Here is a 15,839-nt window from a genome sequence, read left to right on the forward strand (position 1 = left end):
TGCTGCCTCTGAAGAAGCAGGTTATCCTGTGAAACGGCTGTTAGGCTGATTTTTTTTTGCATGTATGTCTTGAAGGTGTTGGGAGCATAGATTAAAGGTGACTTCTTATGCATACTGGTGCCCGGAAGTTCTACCTCTCTCTAGACGGAGCCATACATTTACTAGCATTATGTGCTACCGCTAACTATAATTTTGTGGAAACCTGAGTATGATATTGTCAGCATGATATGTGGCCAAGCACTATTCTATTTGGCTTGCTGAGGAGGGCACTTTGATATGCATCAAATTGACTGGTGGCTTCTGTTAATCAACATACTATTTATCTGTCGCTGTGCAAGTGCTTTAATTGTGGCTTGCATCTGTAGATAGAAACTATATGGTACCATAGATCATTTTGACTTTTTCAAAGTAGCTCAGAAATGGAAAAAGTGTTGGCAGGCACCACTGGGCTAGATTGTTTGCTGATTACTGCAGGTAATTATTATAAAGTTGCAATGCCTCCTGTTTTGTGTTGCTAATTGTCTCATGTACAGGTATAAGACTAACTTGGGTCGGTACTTTTTGAAAGAGTATTCAAAAGAGAATTGTATGGTTGAGGAAACAACTATTATTTAATCTTACATTCATACTTAGCTGTAACTTGAAATGAAGATATACAGTAAGTTTAAATAATACGTCTGTATTAAAGTTCTTTTAATGTTATCAGAATGAAAAGATAGCCATCAGACAGCGACAGACGCTGTTTCGGACAGACTTGTCCTTTCTCAAGCTGTATAGGTTCTCACTCACGCGGTGGAGAGAGCCTATACAGCTTTAGGAAGGACAAGTCTGTCCGAAACAGTGTCTGTTGCTGTCTGATGGCTATCATTTCATTCTGATAACATTAAAATAACTTTAATACAGACGTGGTGCTGCAGACTGCTTAACTGGAAACACAAGAAGCAAATGCATACCATTGTAGGTGCAATGGTGACCATTTGATTGCTATATAGTCCCATCCCCCGATGCATTCTTAAATGTGCATTATTACTTGCTTAATGCTTGACAAAAAACTCCTTCATCTTCTTCTTAGAGCTGAGTTATATGACAGGCTATTAGCAAGGTCTGGTAACTGACAGGATGTGATCACCAAACTTCTTAAGAGGCAGTGTGTACATATGGTACAGCTGCTGGCGAGATGGGCGTAGGGCGAGCTGAATTGACGGCTCTCCCTGCTGCCGCTAAACTCCCCAGCGGCATTAAATAGTATTCCCCATCTGAGTTGTAGCAACTCGGAGGGAGGTGTAATTTGGTGTCTGGTGATCGATGGATCTGGAATTACTCTTGTGCTGGGTGCACATCATATCATTGCCATCATGACGGCGCCCAGCTTCCAGCTTGCTGTGTGCCAAAGTTGCCTGCTTTGTGAAGAGTACCCAGGCAAATGCAAATAATTCTGCTTTATTAAGTGTTCTTTTCTGTAAAAAAATAAATAAATACTGAGAGGTTGAGCAGTGAGGTAGCAGGAGGCAGTGGAAGAAGGTGGAGCTGGGTGAATTCAGGGGGTTCAGCAGCACAATCACACAGAAGAGAGTTGCTAAATGTGGCCTCTCCTGCCCTGGATTGCTTGTTTGATGTTCACCGATTATAATTTTACGGATCTTTAGTGTATGTCTTTCATAAATTGTCCCCTTCCCCCTTGAAAGCTTCTTGGCCTAGTTTAGGTGCATCCAGCAGCCTCAAAAATGTCATCCAGCAGTCTCTAAAAAAGTCAAGTGCTGCCTCTTGTATGTATAAATATGAATGTTAGGATTATTCTGTTCAAGAATAATGTAATTAATGGTCTATCATGGTTTATAAGGTGAATTCAAGTTCTTTCTGCAAAATCTCATTTATTAAAATGGATACTTTGAAAGCCAAATTCTATGTAGTCATTTTTGTTCCTAATTTCCATAGCTTGAAAATACCTTCTTATGAACCTACTCTTTATTCAAGCCCTTCTGTAATCCATCTTACATTAACTTTCTATATGAGAAGATGGAGGAAAACAGTTAGGGTTTCTAAAATACAAAATCTTAATGGGAACTCGAAATAAGTAAAAAAAAAAAATAATAATAATAGAGTTTCACTTACCTGGTGCTTCTGCCAGCCCTCTTCATCTGCCCTCTGCCCGCACCAGTACGGAAGGATCCTCTGGTGAACCACCATGGCTCACTTTCAGTTCTGACAGTCGATGGTCACTGGTACTGCACCTGCGTGACCCTGACCACGCCCATTCTTAGTAGTCGGGAGCGGTTGCGCAGGTGAATTAGAGATTTTCTCATACTGCGCCTGCGCAGGAAGCTCCCAACAAAAGCAGGGTGCTGGCAGAAGCCTCAGATAAGGGAAACTTTTTTTTTTACTTATTTCAGGCTCCCTTTAGGCTGGATCCACACTATAAGCGCTTTTCTGAGCTCTTGCTGAGCGCTTGTGATTTCTGAGCTCTTTTTAAAAATCACTCCCATCCACTGTCATTAAATTTGCCGTAAAAATCACGTAAGAATTGTTGCGATTGTGCAAATTGCGTATGCAACAATTTTTACGTGATTTTTTCCACGATTTTAATGACAGTGAATGGGAGTGATTTTTAAAAAGTGCTCAGAGAGCGCTCAGCAATCAAAAGCGCACAGCAAATGCTGAGAAAATCGCTTATAGTGTGGATCCAGCCTTAAAGTTGGTTTCAAGGCGAAATAATGTAGAAAATGCTAAAGGGCACAAAGCTGAGCAATATTGTTTAAAGATCTGGAATACACACAAATTGTCTAACATTTTGTACAATCTCACAAATGTCATTATTAGATCTTTATTACCGGAACACTCTTTAATGACTTAAGGTCACTAGAAAGATTAAGGAAGATTAACTTCCTGAAAAGCGGGTCATTTTTTTGAGCATCCACTTATGTAAACACTTACTGTGAAGCAATAAACATTACCTTCAGTACTATGCTTCATTAATTAGGCATTTACAGTGGTACTCAAGTGTGTTTTTTCACAAACAAATATAGCTGGTGCATCCTGACGATGTACGGTATACAGAACAGTCAAGCATTTGTCAATATGTCAGCTGCAAGGGATGTAGGCTGTGTTGGTGTGCAGTGTACACGCCTTTGCTTTTTTTTCCCTCATTTTGTTTGCCAGGGTTCTATTGTTCATGCCTTTTGAAGCTTCATTGTTTTGTACAAAGAGAATTCACATTGTTATTGACAGAGGTCCGCACAATTTGAATCCAGTAAACAATATTAGATCATTGATTGGTAAACTCACTGCGCTAAAAATACTTAACAGAACCATTAAATTACATTTCTCCCTGGCATTTGGCAACAGTAATCATTAATGTTATTGTGTGCATACAGTTGTGTTACACAGCAACAGCTATTAATATGGATGAGACTTAATTATGAAGATTAAATTATCCATACATGCTATGGATGCTTTTGTTCAAATTAAAAAAAAAAAGTCCACAGGAGATTGCATATAAGCCTTATCTCTTTGTTTTTAAATGATTTGTTTTTCCCTTCTAAATTTATGTTAAAGATGAGTTAAAGCCAGAATATCACGAAATGATATAGTGGAATTAATAAAAACAACATTAAATTATTTACTTCATTTTTAAGCGGGCATAAGGTAATGTAGGGTTGTTGTTTTTTTTTCATCCTTCTATTCCCACAAATATTCCATCATCATAGCTAACTAATGAAAACACATAAATACTGCTTGAGAAGGAAGTGTTGATGTTTATTTTAACAGATAACTTGTTGACTAGGTTTAAATTAATTTTCTGGAGTGCTTCATTCTATTCTTGAGTGTAATTAAGAAGTACAAATATAAAAATAAGAGAAGATTAATAATGTCTATATTGGGAAACCCTGTCAGTTGACAAAACGTGTGTCCAGTATGCATTCATATGCACAAATGCATGTCTATTTATACATCTTTTTTTTTTTTTTCTTTGTTCCCTTTCACAGACAGACAGTTTCCCTGCAGAGTCCAATTACATGGGAAGCAGACAGCAATTTGTTCAGAGGTAAGACAGTTAAAATAATGGTCTATATATTACAATTTACTCTGCTGTCTCCGGTCATATCTTCTCATTGCATGGCACTTAAAGTGATTTTACTTTTATTTCTTTATAATAAATCAGCAGTTCAACCTTCAAAGACCCGGAAAGAGCAAGCCTAAGGGATAGTGGTCATGGGGACAGTGATCAAGCTGACAGTGATCAAGACACTAACAAAGGTTCCTGCTGTGACATGTCTGTAAGAGAGGCTCTTAAGATGAAAACCACTTCAGCTAAATGTCAACCTCTGGAGCAAGGTGAGCCACCCCATCCATTGCAATGCTAAGACAAGGGTTAAATATCATTGTAGGAAGCGTATCTGACTTTAGTTAAATCACAGCTAAATGGGCAGGTAAACCGAACCCTGGATTGTAATGCTAAGCAAATACAGTAGTAAAATATCAAGCTAAAAGGCATTTCAGGGTGCGACTAAAATGCCGGCTGCAAGGATAAGCCCGTTTATGGTAATTAAATGTGATGTGCAATTCTCTGTACATACAAAATGATTAGCGGCTATTATACAATGATGGAACTGTGGTGGGCAGATGGGACACACCTGCTCAGGTTCAATAATGATAGATGATATCTGAACTGCCGTAACTACTTTTAATTTCCCCCTTGAAGCTGTTGGGATTTGGAGTTGTCTGCATGTATGTATATCCATATATATCTTTTGTGCTTCAGAAGAATTCTGATGTGCCCTGTTGTTCATAAGGACATGCTGCATATTTAATGTGCGCTGCTGTAGTGAAAAAGGCACAGGCGGGTTCAGTCACAGGGTAAAAAAATAGAAGGTTCTACATAGAATTCAAGGGAACCTGAGTTGAGAAGGATATAGAGACTGACATATTTGTTTAATTTTAAACAATACAAGTTGCCTGTCTGTCCTGCTGATCCTCTGCCTCTGAATCATTTTAGCCATAGACCCTGAACAAGCACGCCAATCAGGTGTTTCTGACAAAAGAAATCTGACTGGATTAGCCACAAGCTTGTTTCAGGTGTGCGATTCAAACTTCCCTATGATGATATCAGCAGGACTGCCAAGCAACTGGTATTGTTTATAAGGAAATAAATATGGCAGCCTCCATATACCTCTCACTATACAGGTGGCCATACACTTATAGATTTGCAGCAGATTCAAACATCAGATTTCTGTCAGGTTTCTGTCAGATGCCTGTCAGGTCTAATCTGACAAGAATCTATCTGATGTGTGCCACACACTAGGAACCGATTTCCAAAAGATTTCAGAATGAAATCTATTGGAACTCTGTTGGAAATCGATCTAAATGCATTATTAGACCATTAGATCCAAAGCAAGTCTGTCGGATAGCTCAAATCGATCGAAATTGGCCGCAAATCGATCGGTTGATAGATTTGATAGAATCGATTTCCGATCCATCGATTCTATAGAATTGATCGATAGATTGATGGCTGAAATCGACCAGTGTATGGGCCCCTTAAGCTTTCTTTAAGATGGGGCATATTTCCAAGTCAGAAATTCTATCTGGGAGCAAAATGCCAGGGATGATCCAACAACTTTTAAAATGGGCATCATTAAAGGGAAGGTTCAAGCAAAATAAAAAAATGAGTTTCACTTACCTGGGGCTTCTACCAGCCCCATGCAGCCACCCTATGCCCTTGTAGTCACTCACTGCTGCTCCAGTCCCCCGCTGGCAGCTTGCTGACCTCGGAGGCCGGCGGGCCACATTGCATACATTTTTACGCATTCCCGCTAGTGCAGGAACATTAACACATACATTTTTACACATTACTGGTTCATTGCGTAAATTTATACGTAGAAGCCCCAGGTAAGTGAAACTCATTTTTGAATTTTGCTTGAACCTTCCCTTTAAGTAGAAGTAATTTAGTCTAATTGTCATAATAGTGTGTGAGCAAGTAGTCCAGTAGACTGATGTCTTTGTATAGAAGTATTTATAAAACACTTGTGACTCCCTTATAAGGAGATGGTGTAGTCCAAAACTTGTCATAAAAAACATTCACAGTGGTCAGGTTTCTAATGCTAACTGTAAGTGACAGCTATATAGGAAATAATCCATTTATGTTGCATTTTGTTTCTGGCCAAAATATATCTTATATATGTACAGTATGTTCACATATGTATTTTACATCTTTTTTTCATGGTGCTCCTTTAAGATCCACCCTTTGACTGTATGAAGCCACTGATTAGCACTAAATGGTGCTGAGTAATAGATACAGTTGAAATCCTATTTATTTGTAATTTTGGGCCATCAATACAATGAGAAAGTTCCTGATTAGTCAAGAAGCTCTGCTCAATCTCGTACTTTGGTTATGTTTGTGTGCCTAATCCGAGATTTTTCGTCTCTTAAGGTCCACTTATTAGGGGCACTCGTTAGAGAAAAAGGGCACCACCATTATAAAAGCATTAAGACAGGTTTACTTTGAGCTAATAAAAGGGATCCAAAATTAAATCACAAAAATTCCCTAAACCTCTCTAGAGGCCTACAGTAAAACTGGTACTTTTAGCTTATATAGCTGATATTGCCCTGATGAAAGTGAATGTGGTAGCTGTGCATCTTCTGTGTACGTAACACCCCTTCACTGTCCTATGAGGCTTATCATTTTTTTTTCACTAGAGGGTTACAGATACTACCCCTGTCAAAATCCACTAGTCTGAAGCATTTATAATCTAATTACAACCTCATAAAAAAAGTTAAGATGCTGTTCAAAGTGCTGTTTTGAAGTTTATCATTTTGAAATGTTAATTCTTTTTTAGCCTACAAATAGGCTTTAAATGGTATGCAAATTATCACATTTTGTTTTTAATTAAATTTTTCAGTGCCCCAACTAATTTTCACTTTTAATATGCGCTAGTGAAGTCCAGAGTCCCGTTAACAACGTATTATGTTCACCCATTAGGTTATTGCTGACATCAGAAGAATTACAGCAGTATCCTTTAGCTACCAACTCAGTGAACATTTTTCACTAATGAGTGTCCTTATATAGCAAAGGAGTGGACCTTCAAAGATAAACCACTGATTGGCCAAGGCTTACTAGCTGATTAAGACCTTTGTCATAATCTGGGCATCTATAGACTTCATCTCTGTATTCCTTCTGATTATTGTGATATCAGAAATGGTCACTAAAGTACTGGATTTCTGAATTCCTGTTTTAACTGAAACTGGAGTTGTTAGGTGAAATTAAAATGGCTAAATGTAGATCTGGGGAGCTGCTCACAGGTTACACATCAAGGACAATACCTTCAGGCTGGATTCACAGTGATCCGATATAATAATGCATGCATTATAATGAGTGTGAACTGCAATGAAGACTTTTATACAAAGCCTGCACAAATCGAGTAAGAATAATGCATTCCCTTACAACACAGTACTGGGTACAAGCCCATAGAATTGTATGGGCCGTGAATTGCAATGCAACTAAGCACTGTGAACTAACCATCAGGGTGTCATAAAGATGTTAGTAAGGGCCCTTTTCCACTAGCTGCGATCCACTTTGGTAAAATGCACACAGCCGTTTTGCCGATTGCAATAAACACCACGATAACATGTAAATCACGGTGCTCATTGCCCACTAGTGCGTGTTGTTTTTCCTGAATTGCAGTTGTTGGGCTGCGCGATTCCTCTTGGAATCGCTGTCCGCTCCCAGTGACTTACACAATCGCAGATAGTGGCAATTGTGGGTTGTGCGATCCCAATGCAGTCCAATTGTGGTTGCGATCACGCTTTCCAGTGGAAAAGGGTCCTCAGACCTTCTTTAGCATTCTTTTATGGGGAGTTTTGGTTTTCCAATTAACTTCAGCACTTATTGCAGAATTACTGCAATAGTTTGAATTTAAGTAGAAATTGGAATTTTGGTGCTGAAATGTATCCATGTGTATATATATATATATATATAATTAGATAGATAGATTGTGCCCCTGATAAGTGTTATAAAACATTCATGGATATTGTGATGATGTGATGATGATAAATATTTGGACACTGAAAGATGATGATGATGATATTGATGTAAATAGCTTACAAAATGATAAAACATACATGTGCTTATTGTTACACAAAGATTAGCTGCTGCAATGTGTTAAGTGAGTTCTCTATTTAAGTGGTGAAATGGACATAGACCTAACTTAACCAGCCGGGCGGTATGGACGAGCTCAGCTAGTCCATCACCGCCGGAGGCTGCCGCTCAGGCCCTGCTGGGCCTATTTTAGTGAAATAAAAAGCAGCACACGCAGCCGGCACTTTGCCAGCGGCGTGTGCTGCCTGATCGCCGCCACTCTGCGGCGATCCGCCGCGAGCAGCGGCGAAAGAGGGTCCCCCCAGCCGCCTGAGCCCAGCGTAGCCGGAACAAAAAGTTCCGGCCAGCGCTAAGGGCTGGATCGGAGGCGGCTGACGTCAGGACGTCGGCTGACGTCCATGACGTCACTCCGCTCGTCGCTATGGCGATGATGTAAGCAAAACAAGGAAGGCCGCTCATTGCTGCCTTCCTTGTTTATTCTGGGCGCCGGAGGCGATCGGAAGAACGCCTCCGGAGCGCCCTCTAGTGGGCTTTCATGCAGCCAACTTTCAGTTGGCTGCATGAAATAGTTTTTTTTTTATTTAAAAAAAACCCTCCCGCAGCTGCCCTGGCGATCTTAATAGAACGCCAGGGTGGTTAAAGAGAACCTTAAGTAACCTGTGACATAATGAGACATTTTTGAGTGTAAATATAACATAAAACTGTGGGATATCTTAACATTATTTTTAGGAGTATGAGGATAGATACAATTGTTTAACTCATCAATTTATTTTCACTTAAGTTTATCTTCAAGTCTGCTTTCAGTTTGTTTAAAAATCCACATAGTTCCTTTTATATAAAGTTAGGAAAATAGTTGCATTTTACACTACATAGTATTTCTGATAAATGTTACATGCCAACTAAATTATAACAATGATTGAAAAGATACATATAATACTACTAGCTGATGGCCCGGCTTTGCCCGGGTATGTATTTGGTTGGTGTTAGCTGCGCCCACTTTTTTTAACTTTAACACACAATTACTCAAGTTACCTAGTTTGTGAGCTTTGCAGTCTTTGGCATCAATACTTTAAATTGAAGTTAAACAAATCTGATTGGCCGTGGCTCCACACCCTTTTCTGAATTTGAACCCCAGTCACCCAATGACCAACTGTACCAGGTTTGAGGCTTGTGCCATTAACAGTGCAAGAATGGCAGTTTTTGTAGGCCCTACCCATTTTTCTGAGTATTAATCCCAGTCACCCACTGACCAACTGTGCAAAGTTTGAGAACACTACCATAAACAGTGTAAGAATGGCTGCAGTTTACATTTTTCCAGTGAAATTTGTATTTATCTCTGCCCACTGATGACCCGGCACTGCCTGGGTATGTATTTGGCTGGTGTTGGCTGTGCCCACTTTTTCTAATCCTAACACACAATTACTTAATTACCAAGTTTGTGGCTTTTGCTGTCTTTGACATCAATAATTTGCATTGAAATAAAACAAATGTGATTGGCTGTTTGTGGCTCCACACCCTTTTCTGAATTTGAACCCCAGTCACCCAATGACCAACCGTACCAGGTTTGAGGGTTGTGCTATTAACAGTGCAAGAATGGCAGAAATTAAATATTCCCCTTGAAAATCAATAGGTGAATTTTAATTGGCTTTTGTAGGCTCCACCCACTTTTCTGAATATTAATCCCAATCACCCAGTGACCGACTGTGGAAAGTTTGAGAACCCTACCATTAACAGTGTAAGAGTGACTGTAGTTTACATTTTCCCAGTGAAATTTCTATTTATCGCCACTTACTTTTTGGTTATGGGGATAAAAAGTATCTTATATTTTATTCCAGGTAATGTACTATGTGTGTGCCAAATTTCATTCAAAATCAATTTACCCATTGATGCGTGATTGAGTAGCAAACATCCAAACTTTCGCATTTATAATATTAGTAAGATACAGCTATAGCTTCATTTTATTTGCCAGTGCAAAGTTGATAACCTAACCTCTGTAGTGATAGTAAAGGGTTACATATCATCATCTACAGATCATTTGCTTTTAGCTAAATGCCAGCTAGTGGAGAAAGGTCACTAACTACCCCACAGTAATCTTAAATAAAGTGTTAAATATTATATCATACAGCTTATCTTAGTTCAGCTAAATGCCAGCTATTGGAGCAAGGTCAGTAATACTACACAAAAATGCTAAACAAAAGGTTAAGCATCATTTGCAGTGTACAGTAAGTGAACTACCTGTCAACTGTGTATGAAGAGGTAGAAGCAGCACTGTAACACATTTTTTTCCCTGTTGTGCATTCTCTTTTATATTTTCATGTGACATGTTTTCTTTAAACTGCTGTATAAAGTTTAGCATAAGTGAACTTAACAATGTCAGAATAATTTTATGGCACGCATCACCTTTTTTTGCCTGCAGGTGACCCTGTTAGAATTTCTGACAATAGAAAGCATTTGGCTGGCAGCTAAATTACGTACACCATAGACAAAATTGGAACCAATGCTACTTACACAGTATACAATACAGTGGAAAAGAAAAAGATTTGAATGATAATGTATAGCACAATGATGGTACACAAAAAAAATATATGTTATGTTTTTAGTAAAAATGTACTGTTTCAAAACTATACTGATTTAAGAATTCTAAAATAGATTTGGCATATTGAATAAGTAAAATTGTGGCACATAGGAGTGTAGGCAGTTTTGTTGTAGTTTATGCTTTTAATGTTAAATTGTCCAATAAACTTGAAGGATTGTCCTTCTTTTCTCCTCACCTAGCAAGCACCACATAGCATAGAGTGCCTTTAATACTTTGGTTGAGCTGGTTGGGAGCCTGGTGGAGCATGCCAGTACACCTTTTTGATTCTGAAGCTCAAGTCAGGAGGTTCTGGCATCACTGGTTTTGTGGTAGCTCTCAGCTAAAGAATCTACTCCAGCTGTGCTATAGTGGTTCGAGAACCTGGTTCTTTTGCCAACATGACTTTGGCTTTGCACTATGCTGCCTGAGAAGATTGAAGCTAAAGGACAGTTAATTGACTACCAGAGCTGAAACTGAAGGGAAATATAAAGATAGTGAAGGATAATTATTGGATTCGGCTTGGGCAAACATCAGGAAGTTTACGATTGGGCATCTATCAGGAGGATTAGGGATATGGTAATGGAAGTTTAGCTTCATTAATTATGGATAGAAGTCTAAGGCTCTGCATTAGAAAGGGGGCATATCATTGTGGGGAAAGTTAAGGTCAAGACTCGAAAAGGGTTTTTTCATGACTTGGGAAGTAGCATTTAGGCACCAAAAACAAACATAAAGGGAGGAGGTTAGGGTTACATAAATGACTGGGAGTACAAGCACCATTTATGAAAACAGCATTGCAGACTTTTCAAGGTTTTTTGTGAGCAGTGACTCAGATGGGGAGAAAATCTCCAGACAGGAAGCTGACACGCATCAGCTTTCTACTGCTGTTATTTTTTTTATTTCCCCTTGGATTCTCCAAAACAGTAAATCCCCATACACTTGATGATACTCAGTGGATGTAGCTGATAATGACCGCCTCTGCTAAAAATCTAGAACATGTACAATGGCCCCCAATGATTCCAGATGCCTAAGCCAGTGATCAGCCAATCAGGTAGATCAAATTCGGCAAGTTCCAGCCAAGAGTATTGTTCTCTCTATTCACCCCGCCCACCATGTGACATCACTCCGGTGCAGCTTCTTATGCTCTTGCATAGCAACAGAATAAGTCACTAGCCTGACCCAGGCAAAGCTCCCTAATACAGGGTAGCTTTTTCCCAAGTGTTACATTCATTTTAACAGAACAAGTCAGTAGCCTGACCTAGGCAAAGCTCCCCAATACAGGGTAGTTTTTGTCCCAAGTGTTACATTCATTTTAATAGTAATGAAATATTGTTAACCTTAATAGTGTAATATGAATACAATTTTGAACCTAAAAGTTAAACTAGGAATGAAGGTTACAGCCCAACCTTAAATAACTAATGAATCAGATTGTGTAGTTTGTATGTGTGTAGTTTACTGTGGCCAATCATACATCACCCTTTTGACCCAGCAGGATGCAGTGCTCAATACATTTTCTGCAGAAACTTCAAACAGAGCTGCATCTCCCTTGTGTTAGTTGTGAAATAAAAAGGAAAAAAACACACAGATGAAACAAGATCAATACACCATAACACTTTCAACCATGATTACAATCCAACCAAGAGTATTCACTGTGCCAAGTCTGTAGCTATTTATAGCTTCTTGCTGGTCTCACACATTCAATATGATATGATGTGATATTTCAATGCACTTTTCTTAAACTAATGGTTTTACCATGATCAAAAAAACTATCCAAAATAATCATATGGATGGTTTAAAATGATCTGTTCAATCAGATTGGAGTTGCATTTTCCAGCAATCCCATTCAATCTCTTGATCACATTTGAATTAAAATGATTGGTAATAACTGATTGCTCTAAACTGGGCAGTTCAATTTTGCCTAAATTAAATCTTTTTATTGGATCTCTAGCATTTAAATTCACTAGACTTGTGTAGCATAGTGTCTTTTAGTCTTATGTTTAGATACACAGGTATATTATATGCAGACCTTTTCCACTATACTACGCTGTGCAAGCTCTGGCTTCTTGCCTTTCATCTACGGAGATGTGTTTTATATGCCTTACCTTTATAGATTTACATTATAAAACCATTTTATGTGGCAATCCATTCTTCTCTAAAAACTAATAAAGAAAGGCTACCTAATACGCTAACAGCTTTTTGCAAATAACAGATCAATATTTCTAGGTATGGCTAATTAACAGCTAGTCAATCTTATAATTGTCCTATGCAAGGTTGCCAGCAAAAGAAAATGCATATGAAAAAATAAATTCCATAGAATTGATAATCCTAAAGGACATATTAAGATAACTGTAGTACAGTATATCATATGCATTGTAGAGTAAGTTTTACAGCAGGCTTTACATTTAATGTACTTAAAGCTCACCTGAACTCAGAACTTCCTCTCTGCTCTAAAAGATATGCAACAGCATAAGAACCTTTAAAAAAAAGATTTCTTTGTTACAGCTGATACAAATCCTGCACTAAATCTGCACTATTTCTACTTCCTGCTTTCATGGAAGCAGAGATATTGTTAACATCCTGTGCCTTTAAATGAGCTTATCTGCCTTATGAGGGGGAATTAAAAAGGTTAAAATCTCTACAATACATACAGGGTGTATTTCTTTATGTTTTTCTTCTGTCCTGTGCAAGAGTTTAGGTCCACTTTAAAGAGAACCCGAGACGGCATATTGTAATCTTAATAGGACCCAGAGGCATGTTGTGTGCACAATGACATGCCTCTGGGTTATTCTATCACCGCTGCAAGCCCCCTGCGCTCTGCTGTCCCCCCTTAAAAGATCACCAGGCTAGAGGCAACCTGTTTGTGGCTAGCCTGCTTTATTTATGTGAGGTTGTCAATCAGCCTCCTCCGCATCGCTCCCTGATAAGATGCTGACCCTCCCTGCGCCGCTCTCCGCCTCTGTTAGCTTCCTCCAATAGGAAGCCAAGCCGCGACCCAGGAAGTACTTCAGTGCTAATCATAAAGCGTTATTATTATGTATTTATATAGTGCCAACATCTTCCGCAGCACTGTACAGAGTACATTGTCTTTTCACTTAACTGTCCCTCAGAGGTGCTCACAATCTAATACCTACCATATGTCTATGTTTGTGTTGTATAGTGTATGCATCGTAGTCTAGGGCCAATTTTTAAGGGGAAGCAAATAAACCTAACTGTATGTTTTTGGGATGTGAGATGAAACAGGAATGCCTGGAGGAGACCCATGCAGACACCGGGAGAACATACAAATTCCATGCATATAGCACCCTAGCAGGGATTCGAACCAGGGACCCAGCATTGCAAGGCAAGGACGCTAACCACTATGCCACCATGGTGCCCACACCCAAGAGTTAAAGGGACTCCGAGCTCAAGTAAAAAAAGAAAGTTGTACTCACCCGGGGCTTTTTCCAGCCCAGTGCTGGTCGGGAAGTCCCACGACGGCGTCCTGGCTCCTCTCCTAATCCCCGCTCCGGAATGGCAGTACGGCGCATGCGCGCTTTAATCGCACATGCGCAGTACTTTCACACCGGCCGCCGTGATGACGCGAGGGGGCCGGCGTGTGACGTCAGCTGCGTCATACGTGGAAGGAACAGCCCGACACTCAGCAGAGTGTCGCCCGGGCTGCGGCCGGTCAGCCATTCCGGAGCGGGGACTAGGAGAGGAGGCAGGACGCCGTCGTGGGACCTCCCGACCAGCACGGGGCTGGAAAAAGCCCCGGGGGAGTACAACTTTCTTTTTTTACTTGAGCTCGGAGTCCCTTTAAACTTTCAGCAGTATAGAGAGTAGCTGGGGAGTGAGCACAGTTCTTTAAATCTCTCAAATTGGAAGCACACTCCATTTTTTGCTAAAGAGATCTCCGGGTCACATGATTTATTATTTAAAAAGGGGAGTTTCCCCAAAACAGCTGCATAAAATATGAAGATTGTGTACATAATAACATAGTCCCTTATTCTACTTCATGAACAATGAAAAGCATATATGGGAGAATGAACTAAGGCTTTAATATTCAACACCATGATACTGCAGGAATCTTACAGCACTGATATGTAGGCACTAGAAATTAATGTACTTTTAAAACACACCAAAAAAAAGCTAATTTCCTGTCAGTTAGGTGTCCGTGTAACACTCATGTATTATCTCAATGATCTTTCATGTGTGACGAGAAATAGCTACAATATTAAACAAAAGCCAGGACTATTTCTTATCAATAATTTTCTTTGATTTTACATCTATATTTATGGCAGGGAAGCAAGCCTTCTGCTGTACTGTCTGTGATAACAAATTAGGTCAATTATAAAAGCAGGAGAATGTAGAATATATTTCAAAAAGATGAGTTAGTAATGCAGAGAAGCATCTCATCTATCAGCATACCTCAGTGCTTCCAGTTTTTCCCTTTCACTATTTTTTTTTTACAGTAGGATTGTGCTGTGGGAATGCTTAAAATACTGCAATGTAATTTATATTGTATATTTTGAGGGCTGACCTTGCACAAGACCTTGCTTTGCAAGTAATAAATGCCAGAAAGATTATTATTTTCTGACCTTTTACCATAGAGCTCCTCTGTTTATAATTGGACATTGATCTGTATAAATATGTTCTGGCCTTTTTATAGAAGACATTTCACACCAGAGCTACCCTTTTTAATTTTAAGCAGCAGTTTATTCTACCTTTACGCAAATGAAAGCTCCATAGAAGAAAGAAATCCTCACGGAAATGAATGGTGGAGCATTACAGCTTTTACTGTGCCACAGAAAATAAATAAACCACTTAATCATGTTTTTTTTTCCTTTTGCATACCAGAAAAGAGTGCTGTTTGACCATAATCATTTGTAGTGCTACTCGGTGGGAAATGAAACATTTTAAAAGCATCTGATAGCCTCATTAGAGGGAATTTAGGGTTGTTTTTTAGTACATTTGGCCACTTCAAAAGATATTAAAATACCCCCTCCATCTTTCGCTAGGTTTGCTAACTATCTTTTTACATTACCGAGACCTCTGCCTCTGTGGAGACAGGATCATATCTGTTAAATGGCATGCCAAGTAAATCTCAGCCACTGGCTCCTTGCTCGCAAGAAGCAATAATTTCTATGGCAGGCTATAACTGTCATCCTCCACAGCTCACCTTTTAGTCCTCAATACAAG

At 39.3% G+C, this 15,839-nt stretch overlaps 1 protein-coding gene across 4 annotated transcripts in view; it reads left to right on the top strand.

Moving 5' to 3' along the window:
- The window catches only part of PCDH17 (protocadherin 17), a 284,741-nt gene that overhangs the window by 98,161 nt on the left and 170,741 nt on the right, over positions 1 to 15,839 (top strand). For 2 of the 4 annotated variants that reach the window (XM_068267825.1, XM_068267823.1), the window contains 2 exons: positions 3,984 to 4,042; positions 4,160 to 4,332. In XM_068267825.1, coding sequence (XP_068123926.1) covers positions 3,984 to 4,042; positions 4,160 to 4,332 — 232 coding nt within the window. The remainder of the gene's footprint in view (positions 1 to 3,983; positions 4,043 to 4,159; positions 4,333 to 15,839) is intronic. The other 2 variants (XM_068267826.1, XM_068267824.1) reach the window with 1 other exon arrangement.

The sequence above is a fragment of the Hyperolius riggenbachi genome, chromosome 2, assembly GCF_040937935.1.
Source record: "Hyperolius riggenbachi isolate aHypRig1 chromosome 2, aHypRig1.pri, whole genome shotgun sequence".
Classification (NCBI taxonomy): Eukaryota; Metazoa; Chordata; class Amphibia; order Anura; family Hyperoliidae; genus Hyperolius; species Hyperolius riggenbachi.